Below are 12853 nucleotides of genomic sequence, written 5' to 3'. Positions count from 1 at the left end.
AATGTTAAATTTTCATCATGACATTATGGAAAATAATTAACTTTATCACAATATGCTAATATTTTGAGAAGGACCAGTATATTGCCAGGTTTGCACATGAAGACACTGGAATCTTCAACTCTGAAACCTGTAGGCAATGCTGCTTTCATGAATTACAATGTATAAACAAAGCCTATTAGGATAACTGCAGTGCTCGATGAAAGTCTTCACATTTCTTTTTACATTTGATTACAATAGGACTAACATGTCCTATCGAAAAGAAATATGCAATTCATTTTTCTCTCAATCTACATACAGACCATTTTTTTTGTTTTAATAAAAAACTACTTTGTTGAAGCACTTTTGAATGCAATCAGTTCAGTTTATTTACATCGCGCCAATTTATAACAAATGTCTCAAGGCACTTTACAAAACAAAAAAAAAAATGATGCAATTTATACAGAGAAATATATAGTACATCCAATCCAATTATACAAATCAATTCAAAGTCCATTACATTCCAATTCGATCCTAGTTGCAGTCATGTTCAGTTTATTATTCAGATGGGTAAAAAGAGTTCTACAAGTAAACCCGGCGGGTTAATGACTACAGAAAGCCGTCCAGGTGGTGACAGTGGACAGGTGATGGGATGGTGTCATTAACTTTTCAATCACAGCCTCAAGTCAGCTTGTTTCAACAAGCGTGGCACAGCTGCTTTGAGGTACATTATCCCATTGGTTAGCATTATTAGGCAGCTATTTATTTTTAGATCTTTCCAAATGGACTTAAATCCAAGCTCTGGCTGAGACAATTAAATACATTTCTGCTCTTTTTCATGGGCTCTACTCTGGCCGGCTCCACTCCACTCAGCCCATTTTGTCACCGTTTCCATTACTAGCTTTTCTGGCCCAGTACTGGGTTTTTCGGTATTTGCTCCGGGTTGAAATGAGAGTGCTGTTCACTGATTGGCTGTGAGCGTGTTGAGCCGTATGTCAGTGGCATGAGAAAGTGTTCACTGAGGTAGAGGACAGAATGACAAGCCACGGATTTCGTTTGTACTTCAAACTTGTCTCAAGTGTGATAGGTTCACACCGAACCATAAGACAGTAAGGGTTAAATAATAGTACAGCGCTGATGGTTGGAGGCGGGGCTTCCTGCCATAACTCAAGCTGTCAGTGAATCATTGGAAACAACAGCTTTCGTGTGGAGTGAGATCGAGCGGAACGGAGGCAAGAATGAAAAACGGCCATTAGAGACTGAAGTCCTTCCTTTGTCATTTTGAATGTGAGCTTCAGGTCACTCGTGTTGGAAGATCAATATTTGCCTTATTCTGAGGTCCGGAGAACTCTGAATTTCTTTATATCTGGCTGCTGTCTCTATGCGGACTAAACACCCAGTTCCAGGAGAAAAACACTGTTGGAACTGTGCTCATCAGACCAGATCATTTTGTTTCAATTGGTCTGATGATGTCTAAGGCGCATTTCTGCAAAATGCAACCAGGTCAATATGGCCACTCTATCAGGCTTGTCTAGTAGAATACATTAGCAACGTCTGACCTTCTGGATGTTTTTTTCAACATGGGAATACTGACGCCCTGCCTTGGTGACTACTGGGTGTTCTTGGTTAATTTCCTTACCAAGGCCCTTCTCCCCCAAGTACTCAGTGAGGTCGGGCAGTCAGATCTAGGGAAGGTTACTGGCGGTTGCAAACTTCCACTTCCAAATAATCAAGACCACAGACCTTTTTGGGATGTTCAAAAGCAGCTGAGTTTTTGTATCCTTCATTAAATGTGTGCTTTGATACAATCTGGTCTCAGAGGTCTACAGACAGTTCCTTTGACTGTATTGCTTGGTTTATGCACCAATATGAATAATCAACGATGAGACATGGAGCCTAGTGTGTTCCATTCGAAATCCCATTCAATCAACTGACGTTAGCACACATGGAGTCCAATCAAGCTGCAGAAACATCAGAGCAATGACATTTCTGGGTCATTGCTCTGATGTGAACAGGATGCGACTGACCTTGGGTTTAGGTTTCACACCAAAGGCTGTAAATACTTGTATATGTAATTGTTTTAGTTTTTTATTTTTAATCAATCTGACAAAACAAAATTAAACACTTTTTTTCCCTTACACACCGATCACACCTAAAGGCAATTTTACTAGTCCTTTCACCCAATAACCACTGAAGACAGGCACCAGACCCCAACCCCCTCCGCCCTCCCATGAAACCTTGCAAGGACAAGCGGGCACATCCAATAGATGGATGAATGGATTTATTTTTCTTTCACTCTGTCATTATGGGGTTTTCTGTGTAGAACTTTAAGAGAAAAATAACTGAATCAATTTTGGAATAAGGCTGCAATGTAATAAAACGTTCAAAAACTAAAGCGCTGTGAATACTTTCCATATACAATGTCCAAAAGATCATCTGCACATATTTCATTGGGCTTCGACAGAGGAAAGGGGTAAGCATGTTATTGCTCAATAGTTGTTGGAAATAAATACCTGACTAGCAAACATCATAGGATAACCAGAAGCCACTAATAAAAAACACACAAGTCATCTCTAACAATATTAGGTGATTAATTGGAAAGTATTAAAATAAATTACTTCATTTTAATGATCGTGTAAAATTATTTCCAGTTAAATGTACACATTTGATGAAGGAAAAAAAACATGATTTATGAAAACAGAATTTTACAGTTTTCAATCAAATCTGTTTCTTTTCTGCTCCAACACTGAAGCTTGGCTGCTTCAAACATTACTGACATGGTAAAGGGTCAGGGCTAGATCTTTCATTTAGAAAACTATACAAGATTGTCCAGAGCCAAGGGCCACCAATATATGTCTGTAAATCAGAAAATAAACTGTGTAACCGCTGCGCTCACAGAGCTTAATTATTTCTGATTCTGCTCTGAGTGCAGAGCTGAGCTAGGTACAGTCTTTTTCAGACAAAGCCCATGGCCCTAAAACAGGGAGCTTAAACATAATTATCACCTGTGCAGCTGCTGGAAGCTGAAACATCTGCAACTGTCCAGAAAAATCTGACATCAGTACAAATTTTACTGTATGGAAGCTCAAATATCCCTATTCTGGTAAATTGCTTGTGAAGCACATGTAATCAGTTCCCTTTCATCTGAGGTTCCAAAGTGCTTGTGGGTAATCTTTAATTCTGCATTCAGTGGCCTGCAGTAAAACCACAACCAGGATGAGAAACAGCTTCCTCTCTGCTGACAGCCGTAGAACCAAACAAAACCCCTGAAAGTCCCTTTACTCCAAAATAATACAAAAACTTCAGAAAAGTCTGTAGGAAAATACAAACAGTGTAGGAATACATGTGTAGGATGAACTTCCTGTATAGCTCTGGTGGTGAGGAAGAACTAGCTAAATTGCATCACCTGTTTAGGATTACTGTGACTTGCCAACAAACTAGCAGCTGGGGCGATTAAAAAGAAAGTGTAGAAGTGGGAGTGGTACCTCAGAGAGCCCAAAATACCAAGACCTGTACCAACAGGAAAATGTGCTGAACCTTCACAACACCGAGTTGTCTTTGTTGTTAGCTGGTCTGAGGACACTCAACATACCAAATAACAGTTTCCCTAAACTGTCTCTTATCATTTCCCTCATATAATCATAGTCTCTATCAGTTAATATATTATTCATAACCAAGTAGTTAAAAGCTTCTGATGAACTAAGTTATGTTAAAATAAATGATGGTTTGGGATAAATAAGACATTTTAGACCTGCAGAGGCTGTGTGTGTGTGTGTGTGTGTGTGTGTCCTGTCCTCTCAAGCCCTTAGACCGCAAACATTGAAATTCTTCAAAGCTTTGCTGTGTAACGTGTGTATAATGTGTATTTAAAATATTCTGTTAAAAGTCTAATAGGATACATTTCATAAATCAAACATTTGACTACTTTTCTATTAGGTGCAAATGAAAATAATTAGCATTCTTCGTTATTCAAAGGTGGGCTGTTTTAAAAACAAACTGAGACACTGTGCAGTGTGTGTGTGTGTGTGAGATTTAGAAAAAAACAGAAAGTCAGAGAGGAGCATCGATGAAAGAGGACATGAATAGTGCAATTAGAAAAGAAGTTCTGCTTTTTGTCTGTGAACAATGTCCTTCAGAGTGGAGTCTGTAGGTGTGTGTATTGCTGTGAAGGTGTGGAGGCTGTGGATGAGGTGGTGTTTGGGGTGGTGCTGTTAGTAAGCTGATAGGAAGAAGAGGAGTCGGACAACTGAAGCTGCTCCAGTTTCTTCAAGTATTCTTCTCTGAGGGCCAAAAGCTCCTTGTACCGCTGCTCGACTGGACTCTGCTGCTGAACACACACACACACACACACACACACACACACACGTACATTAGTACATAGCACGTCTTTAAAACACCTGACAAATTCTATAGCTGTATCTTCGGTATTTTAGCATTTCTTTTATTTTCTTTACTTAGTGTTTAACCTGAAATCTTCAGTGGATCCATTTGTCCATTAGAGGAAGAACAATCAAAGAATAAAGTAACATTTAGCATCCACTGTAGAAAAACTGGTATAAAATATTTTCTTCCCCTGACAGTAACTGTTAGCTCATTTTCCCCACAGACAAACAGTAGAGTGACTATCTGCAAACATGTAGCAGTCTTGAATAGGAACTGATGGCCAAGGCTTGAAATAATCCCTCCAGGGTATGATCTGAACAACTTCAAACACAAACTGTGTGATCTTTACGTTTCTCACCATCTACCTTCACAGTAATTAAAAGGCCCTCTTTGACTGGGCCACCTGGTTAAACGTAATAGTAGTAATGCTACAGCTAATATGAGGTGGTTGCACCACATCAACTGATGAAGACTATTCTCTGCTAACTGTTCAGCTTGTGTGTACGTCAGCTTCTTATTAACCAGCCTGATATTCATGGGTTGGTTTAATCTTGAGATCCATTTCTCCATTTGTCCAACCTTCATTAAATGAAGTGTGCCAGTACTATATGATGTAAGACAGACCACATCATGATGTCCTGGCATTCCTTTTCTCCGTGTACTACTTATAGCCTAATTCCCCCATCTGTTGGTGGCTGGTCTGGCCTTCTTCTGCTGCTTGAGATATTCATTTAGCAGTTTGTTCCTGGTGGCCATCATCTTGATGTACTCCTTGATAGTATTCTCCATCGTGGAGACTGGCTTTGATACCAACTAGTTTTTGATGTACCTCCTTCTGCTTGGCATACAGTCTCAAGGTTTTGGACTGAATGCCAGCACCCTGAAAAGGTTTCCTTAAATAGATCACTTATTTCTCCTCCATTTCAATGTCTCTATCTGTTGCTTTTAACCAGTTTATGCCTGTGTCTCTCACTTTTCTGAAGGAGCCTATTGATCTAACAAAACCTTCTGGTTGCCGCAGTGATCCTATGTCCCCTCACCTTTCTAAAGTTATTTTGAATACCATTGGACCTTCTGTCCTGGCCATTGTCAATAACATTATTAGTGACAAATGTGGTCCCTGGGGCTTTAAAGCAAGCAGTTGTGCAACCTTTGATTAAAACAACAGGTCCTGATGCATCAATTTCTTTCATATTTCAGTCTAATCTCCAAACTCTCCTTCCTTTCAAAAGTAACATTTTTACACAATTAAATTCATTTTTAGAGAGAAATGGTATTCCTGAGGTGTTTCAGTTTTAACAGCACAAAGGGTTTGTAGCTACTGGCACTGGTCATTATGTTGTCCTAGTGCTTTTAGATCTTTCAGACCATTACTTGTAGAGTGGATTGTGGCATTTTAATTTCTCGTCTTGAGCATTGGGTTTGTGTTAAAGGCGCAATTTATTTAATATTTTTACTTTATCTCTTAATGAACAGCACTTTGGTCAACCACTTGGATTCGACTGGACATTACTCGCCTTTTGACCTTTTTGCACTGGCTGTGTATTTTAGAATTGATTTTAAGATTTGATTGTTCATTTTTAAATCTTAAAATAGACAGCCAGCCCGTTAGTGCTGTTAACTCTACATACTCCAGGTACATGCCTGAGACCTGCTAAACATTATCTTCTAATTGTTCCCAGGTCTAGGATGAAACATAGAGGAGATTGAACGTCTGCAGTAGGTGCTACGAAACTGTGGAATAAACTGCCCTTGATACATTGTAAAACCCCACATGTGAAAACATTCACTGACCTTTAAGCCTGTCTAAAGTGATGCTTTTTCTATCTGTGATATTATTCTATTTTCCTGTGTTATTCTAGGAGTTGTACATCTCTTTCATTAAGCGTGCTTCTTAAACGTAAACTGACTAGGTTGCAGTTTGTGCAAGAACAAGATATGTGTGATTGCCTTAAGTGCCTCCAACATGCCGTCTAGTGATTTGACTCCTTTGGTTGTGATGATCCTTTCTCTCTTGCACACTAGTCTGCCACACCAATTCAGTCCCAACAACGCTGATCTATATACTGACTAGGCTGATCAGTAAGTCCAGTGAGCCCTAAATGTGTATTCTTCCATTGCCATTCTTTGAGCTATGTTAAAACATGTGTTGTGCTGGATCTTCAGGCTATATTAAAGTGCATTCTTACAATAGGAAACCTTCAGAAACAGAAATCTAAGTTCCAGGGAAGGAACTATACTCCAGAATTGAGTATGTTAGCAAGGTAATATTTAGCAGATTTCTAACAGACTGCTAAGCATGTCTGATCCGTTGAGAGTTTGCAGCATTTTAAGTGAACCTTTCTGTCTCTGTTGTCTCACTGCAGGACTAAACAATGGGGATGTGAGCCTATAACCTACCGCAACGTCCAACCACCAAACCACTGCCGGCCCACCAACCGTTAACACATGCATACAGACAAAAGAGGTTGCAATGACAATCCTTTTATGCGCCAACTCTTTAACCTCCCGCGTTTCAGTAGAACCTTGACAACATCAAAGCATCTCACCCAATTTTCTGAGCTTCAATGACAAGAAAACCGATGTATTTTTTTCAGTCCTAACAGTAATTCACACACCCCTCTTCCAAACCTTGGTGATCTGGAACCATGTGGTTTTTTTTAGCCATGTCAGGTTGCCAAACTGAAACCAGTCCGGTCTAAACATGATCTGGTGAAAATAATCCATACTTTATTTTACAGCTCAACTACATTGTTGCAATTCACTTTATGTTGGGTTAAGTCAGGTCTCTAATTCACTCCTTCAGTTTGTTCAGAATGATGCTGCTAGTTTTTTAACCGGTACACACAAACATATCTCACCTGTTCTATCATCTCTCCACTGGCTGCCAGTGTGCCAAAGAACTGATTTTAAAATACTTCTCTTGGCTTTTAATTGACTTAATGGTCTTGCGACAATGGCTCAGGTGGTAGTGATTCGTCCTGTAACCAGTGGGTTGCCGGTTTGAACCCTCGCTCTGGGGTCTTCAAACCAGCTCAGTCGTTGTGTCCTTGGGCAACATACTTCACCCATCTTGCCTGCTGACGATGGTCAGGGCAGCTTTACTTCTATCAGTCTGCTCCAGGGCAGCGGTGGCTACAGTGTAGCTACGACTGTCAGTGTGTAAATGTGTGACTGAATGGATGGATGACTGATTGTACTTTAAAGCGCTTTAGGGTCTCTGGGGACTTGATAACTATACACTATACAAGTGCAAGCCAATTACAATTTTACCATTTGCTCCTTCATACCTCTGACCTGCTTCACTCTTGTGTTTCACCAAAGGCCCATCAGATCAGCTGACCAACTTCTGTTGGTTGTACCTACAACTAGATGGAAGCTCAGAGTAGACTAGGTCTTTCGGGTCATTGTGGCTCCAAAATTATGGAACAAGTTGCCATTAAATATTAGACAGACTTCCTCTTTTGCTATTTTTAAGTCTTTCTTAAAAACACACTTATTTTGGTGGCTAGTTTGTTCCTGTTTTTATTATAGTCATTTCAGTATTTGTAGTTTTATGTTTTATTTCAGCTTTTATTGTTTTTCATTCTATTTGATATTATTTATGTCTTGGGTACCCATGTCATCAAACGACATTAAAGAACCACCCCCTGACCGATGGCATATAATTCCCAAACCCTTTCTGGGTTGCTCCACGGAAAGAGGATGTAGTCCGCAGACATGGGGGCGTGGTGGTGATTGCTCCTGCTGTGGCTGACTGCATGCCGACTGAGCAAATCCCAAGCGCATTAAACACCGGTTTTCTCTTGAAACCTTTGAATCGTTCCATCATACCTTTGACTCAACAATAAGCTTTTTTATTTGTTTCATTAATAGCAGTATTTGATTTAGTTTAACCATTTAGAATTGTTGTTTGCCACACTGCTACCGAGATCACAAAACCCCATTAGAAAACAGGCTGTTTTCTAAGGTAAAGTTTCATTTAACCCTTCTAATTATGCTGGTCATAATCAGTGTGCACATTAACGAACATTTAAGGATGTTTTCTTGTATTCGGCCTAATGGCCTAAATGATGATTGTTTCTGATTAGAGAACTTGTTCGTGGCAAACACGCTAACCAAGGCAGCATTTTGTCTGTATAACTGTGTAGTTAAATGAATGTGTTTTCTTTACAGAGTATTGCATTGAATGCTAGATACTATTAGTAAACATGTCTTGTATTAGAATGGTGTAAGGGAATTAATGATTGATTTTGAACTGTTATTGATTATTGTTCGGCCCATTTACAGGTCAGGTTTTATTTCTACCCTTTAAAGAACATTTGAACTGACGGTGAGCTGGTAGGACCTGTTTTTTCTCTTTTTCCTGCGTTTGAATCCCGAGCAAATGGATTTAAACTTTGGAAAAACATAAAACACAACATAAAGAACTTTGAAACAAAGTCTTGAACTGAACTGAAATCCTGAACTGTATCACAAATGCTGTGAATATTTATTGTCTGGATATTGTTTATTGGGTTTTTTGTTTTAAAAGTTTGGTTCTCATTTCTCTTTTTGCCTGATTTAAACTTAATACATGATATTTTTTTTCTTATCCATTGTCTGAGGTCATTATTCACCTTGTTCAAAGAACTGTTCTTCTGCCCTCTAGTCAGATGCGTCAATCATACATTGTATTTTACATGGCCCTAATAGAAAAAATACTAATAAAATATTAGATCCCAGGTTACACTTGGTTTGATCTGTTTTCTAAATAAAATGAATTTGGATTAGATGTTAACAGCAGGGTGGTTTGATGGGTGAGGGACTAGGGTGACCCAAGCACCATGTTTAGCTAAATGTGATCATTCCATAATAATATAATTTACTATCCAGGAACTTCCAACCTATGATCAGAATCCTGCAACCGTATCAACCCTGTTTCACCTTAGAGTCACTAATGGTCTCTGACCAGTGCTGGCCATTATTGTGTGTAAACTGATGGCATGTTTTGGTTGGGAAGAAAACGCTCATTGCATTTACCTAAATTTACCAAAAACCAAGAAAACATCGAGGCACATATCAAACACGCATGCTGGGTGTCCTACCTGGTGTCTTATACGTGGGTTCCAGCGGATGTAGTAGTTTACCCACAACTCTAGGTGGCGCATGCTTGCCACGGGGTAGAGAACCTGTCCAGACTCTGGGGTGTAGAAGGGGTTCAAATAAAGATCCATCTTACTGTTGACCAGAGACCACAGAGACGTGGTCTTGGATCTCAGGTCCTGAGTGAGAGACAAAGAGGGATTGTTTAAAGAACGGTCTTCAGTACAGGTAGGTATACAACTTTAAATATGTTGAGATTTCTTTGTGGAGAAACTAAAAACATTTTTAGATGCATGGTTCGATAAGACAGGCTAAACCTAAATAAACTGAAACTGTGTGACATGTGTGAAATACATGTACTTGGTGTGTGAGAGTATAGAGGAACAGGAAACAACTTCACACACCATGTTAAAATGAGAAGATATTAGTTTAAAGGAGCAGAGCCTGCTAACGATGACTGAATATGATAGAGTCAATGATAAACACATCCCATTTTTCAATTTTCACCTTTGCAACGTATTTTACCTTTTACCTGTTCACACAGTCTCAGTACAACCATTGTACGTGTGTGTGTGTGTGTGTGTGGGCGGGGCCCTAAGACCTGTTGTTACGGTACACGAATACAAACTACTTAAATAGGTGATCATGACTACTGTTTTTGAACAATAACTGTCAAAGTAAGATTGATAGGCCCTAATATAACTTAATTTTGGGTGATCGGTCGATACACTACCGGTCAAAAGTTTTAGAACTCCTTTCTCATTTCATAGTTTTCTTTATGTCTCTGACTATTTACATTGTACACAGATTCTCACTGAAGGCATCAAAACAGTGAATGAACATATATAGAATTATGTAGCAAACGCAAAATTATAAAAGAACTTTAAATGTGTTTTATATTTTAGATTCCTTAAAGCAGCCACCCTTTGCTGTAATAACTGAAATATTAAACTTTGACCGTCTCTCAATGAACCTCTAAGAAGTTATTTCAAGACTCTTTAGAAAACCATTCCAGGTGACCACCTCATGAAGCTCATGGAGAGAACGTTAAGAGACCACAGTCGTAATCAGAGCAAAGTGTGGCTATTTTGTAAAAATCTAAAATATATATTCATTTTTATTAATAATTATTAATTCCATGAGTGTTCAAATACAGTTTTGTTGCCTTTGGTGAAAACCAACAATGTAAAAAGCCATGATAATAAAGGGACTCGTTAAGTGAGAAATTTTGGCCAATACTGTACATGTGAAAACCAATCTTATCCACTGATCTTATCTACCTCTGCAAAGGTCTGAAAATCCCCCACCGTCACCTTTTGCTCTGCTGTGAGAGTGGGCTGACTGACCCGCCAGGTCATGTCTGCACATGCGAAGTTCACAACTGTTGACAACATAAGACTGGAACATTAAAGGTGTGTGTTGCGATCTTATGACACCTGACAGTGTCAATTATTAAGAAAATCATTATCGGCCAAAATCAGAATCAGCAGTTCAGGCTTTTTAAAGATCGTAATCATGATCGGTCAGAAAACTGCAATCAGTGCACACCTAGTAATAAGTTGAGTTTTTTAGCGAAGCCCCAAAAAGAAGGAACCCTTGATGGATGCTTACATGTTGGTCTCGTGCATTCTCACAGTTGTAGAGGAACGTCCCAAAGCGACAGTTGTAGAGATGATCCAAGATCGAGAGCAGGAGGTGCTCATTGAACTCAAAGGCTGTAGGAAACTGAGGGGACAGAATCAGGTTACAGGTGACCAACAGACATGTTTCTATGCTCCTGCTCCCTAAATTCTCTGTTAACCTTTATAACCATTCCACAGCCACAGCTTAACGGGTCACGAGCAACAAAACTTTCTGTCTACTGAGGCTAAAATGACCCACTGGTACTTTACACTAAAGGTACGACAACATTTAGCCTTTTCCATTTTGTCTTCTGAAAAAGGTCCCAGACTCCTTCTAGCTTGTTAAATCTTACCATCTGCCCAGAGCCAACTAGAAAACTCTAGAAACTGTTTTCATCCACTTTGTTGAGTCAAACTCTAACTAGTCTAATTAATATTTGCTCAATTAAGATATAAAACTGTTAAACTGTAAAAGTTTACAGGAGAAAAAAATCTTCTCTCCATAACTTCCTCTGTTATGATTTGCACAAATACATACAATTCAATTCATCTTACAAAAGATCAAATAAGAAACGCATATTTCTTCCTGAGAGCATCTAGAAAATGACTTGTGTTTAACAAACCTGTTTGGTCATCTGCCACACACAGTCAATGAACTGAACAAATATTGGTGATCTGTCCTGGTCTGCATGGTTTTTGTCACCGTGACCTATCCTCTAAACACACAAACACACAAATGATTAACAGTAAACCGAACTTTAGTTTTAATCAGTCATCTGTGCAATCAATCAAAATTAAATTCATTCATGTGGATATTTCTTTGACATATAATAAGTATGATGAATTTCCATCAACAGAATGTAGAGCACTCTGTAAATGCACATATCAGACATCTTACTGATGCAAATTTGTGACCAAAGCTGATCCATTCCTTTTCAATCAGGACCTACAAAGAAAAAAAAGCACATTGAGTGTTTGCCAGTTCTTTGAAGATAAGGAAAATCCAGCAGTTTTCCCTGTGGAGTTACTAACCTGGAATCCCCTTAGAGTGCGATAGTGGCTGTCTAGCATCAGCATGGCCAGTGAGGTAAGTTGTGCAGTCCGATCCCAGCCATCACTACAATGTACCAGAACTGAATTCCCACTGGAAACCTTGTCTGCCACTTGGATGGCCCCTGACAACACCAGCTACACACAAGGAGCTTTCATTACATGTTCGCAAATACTCATTTTTAACAACAGTTAAGGTAGTGTCCTTCAGAAAAAAAACATTAAAACTAAGATTTTTTCAGTGCTTACCTTGATGTGTTCTAACCAGTGTGTAGACTCTAGACTGGACAGCCAGTGAGATTCCTCCACATTTGGGTAGACAATATCTTTGAGTTTCTTAAGGGACTCCCTCATGACATGAATATTCTGAATGTCCAGAAAGACAAGCTCAGCATTTACGTATTCATCCCCTTCATAGCCCCCTCCAGTGGCCTGAAATTGCAAAGACAATGTAGATCTAAATTAACATTAGCAAGAATTACAAGAACATTTTCGGCAACAATCCCCCTAAGGGCTGAACATTCACGGCTTTTATTAATGGGTTAATGTGATGCTAGACAAATGGTCAGACCATCAGCAAAACCTAAAGGATTCTCTGAAACTACTAAAATACATTATGAGTCATTTATAGTTTTGCTAGAAGCTGAAAAGCTACATAAAAAACAATGTTTCCAACTGGCTAAAAATGGGAAATCTGCTCCATCAGAAGAAAATATTTGACATTATTTTTAACTTCA

The 12853-nt window shown here is 39.1% G+C and overlaps 1 protein-coding gene across 4 annotated transcripts in view; it reads right to left on the bottom strand.

Moving 5' to 3' along the window:
• Nucleotides 1-340: 340 nt before the first annotated feature.
• mtm1 (myotubularin 1) overlaps nucleotides 341-12853 on the bottom strand; it is a 50597-nt gene continuing 38084 nt past the window's right edge. For 3 of the 4 annotated variants that reach the window (XM_047386120.1, XM_047386123.1, XM_047386121.1), the window contains 7 exons: nucleotides 12366-12548; nucleotides 12099-12254; nucleotides 11965-12012; nucleotides 11690-11782; nucleotides 11056-11169; nucleotides 9447-9623; nucleotides 341-4303 (listed from right to left, as the gene is read on the bottom strand). In XM_047386120.1, the coding sequence (XP_047242076.1) occupies nucleotides 4109-4303; nucleotides 9447-9623; nucleotides 11056-11169; nucleotides 11690-11782; nucleotides 11965-12012; nucleotides 12099-12254; nucleotides 12366-12548 (966 nt within the window). In that variant the 3' untranslated portion in view covers nucleotides 341-4108. The remainder of the gene's footprint in view (nucleotides 4304-9446; nucleotides 9624-11055; nucleotides 11170-11689; nucleotides 11783-11964; nucleotides 12013-12098; nucleotides 12255-12365; nucleotides 12549-12853) is intronic. The other variant, XM_047386122.1, reaches the window with a different exon arrangement.

Source organism: Girardinichthys multiradiatus, chromosome 14 (genome assembly GCF_021462225.1).
Source record: "Girardinichthys multiradiatus isolate DD_20200921_A chromosome 14, DD_fGirMul_XY1, whole genome shotgun sequence".
In the NCBI taxonomy this organism is placed as follows: Eukaryota; Metazoa; Chordata; class Actinopteri; order Cyprinodontiformes; family Goodeidae; genus Girardinichthys; species Girardinichthys multiradiatus.
The sequence above is the reverse complement of the archived record's forward strand: the minus strand, read 5'-3'. Positions and strand labels throughout refer to the sequence as shown.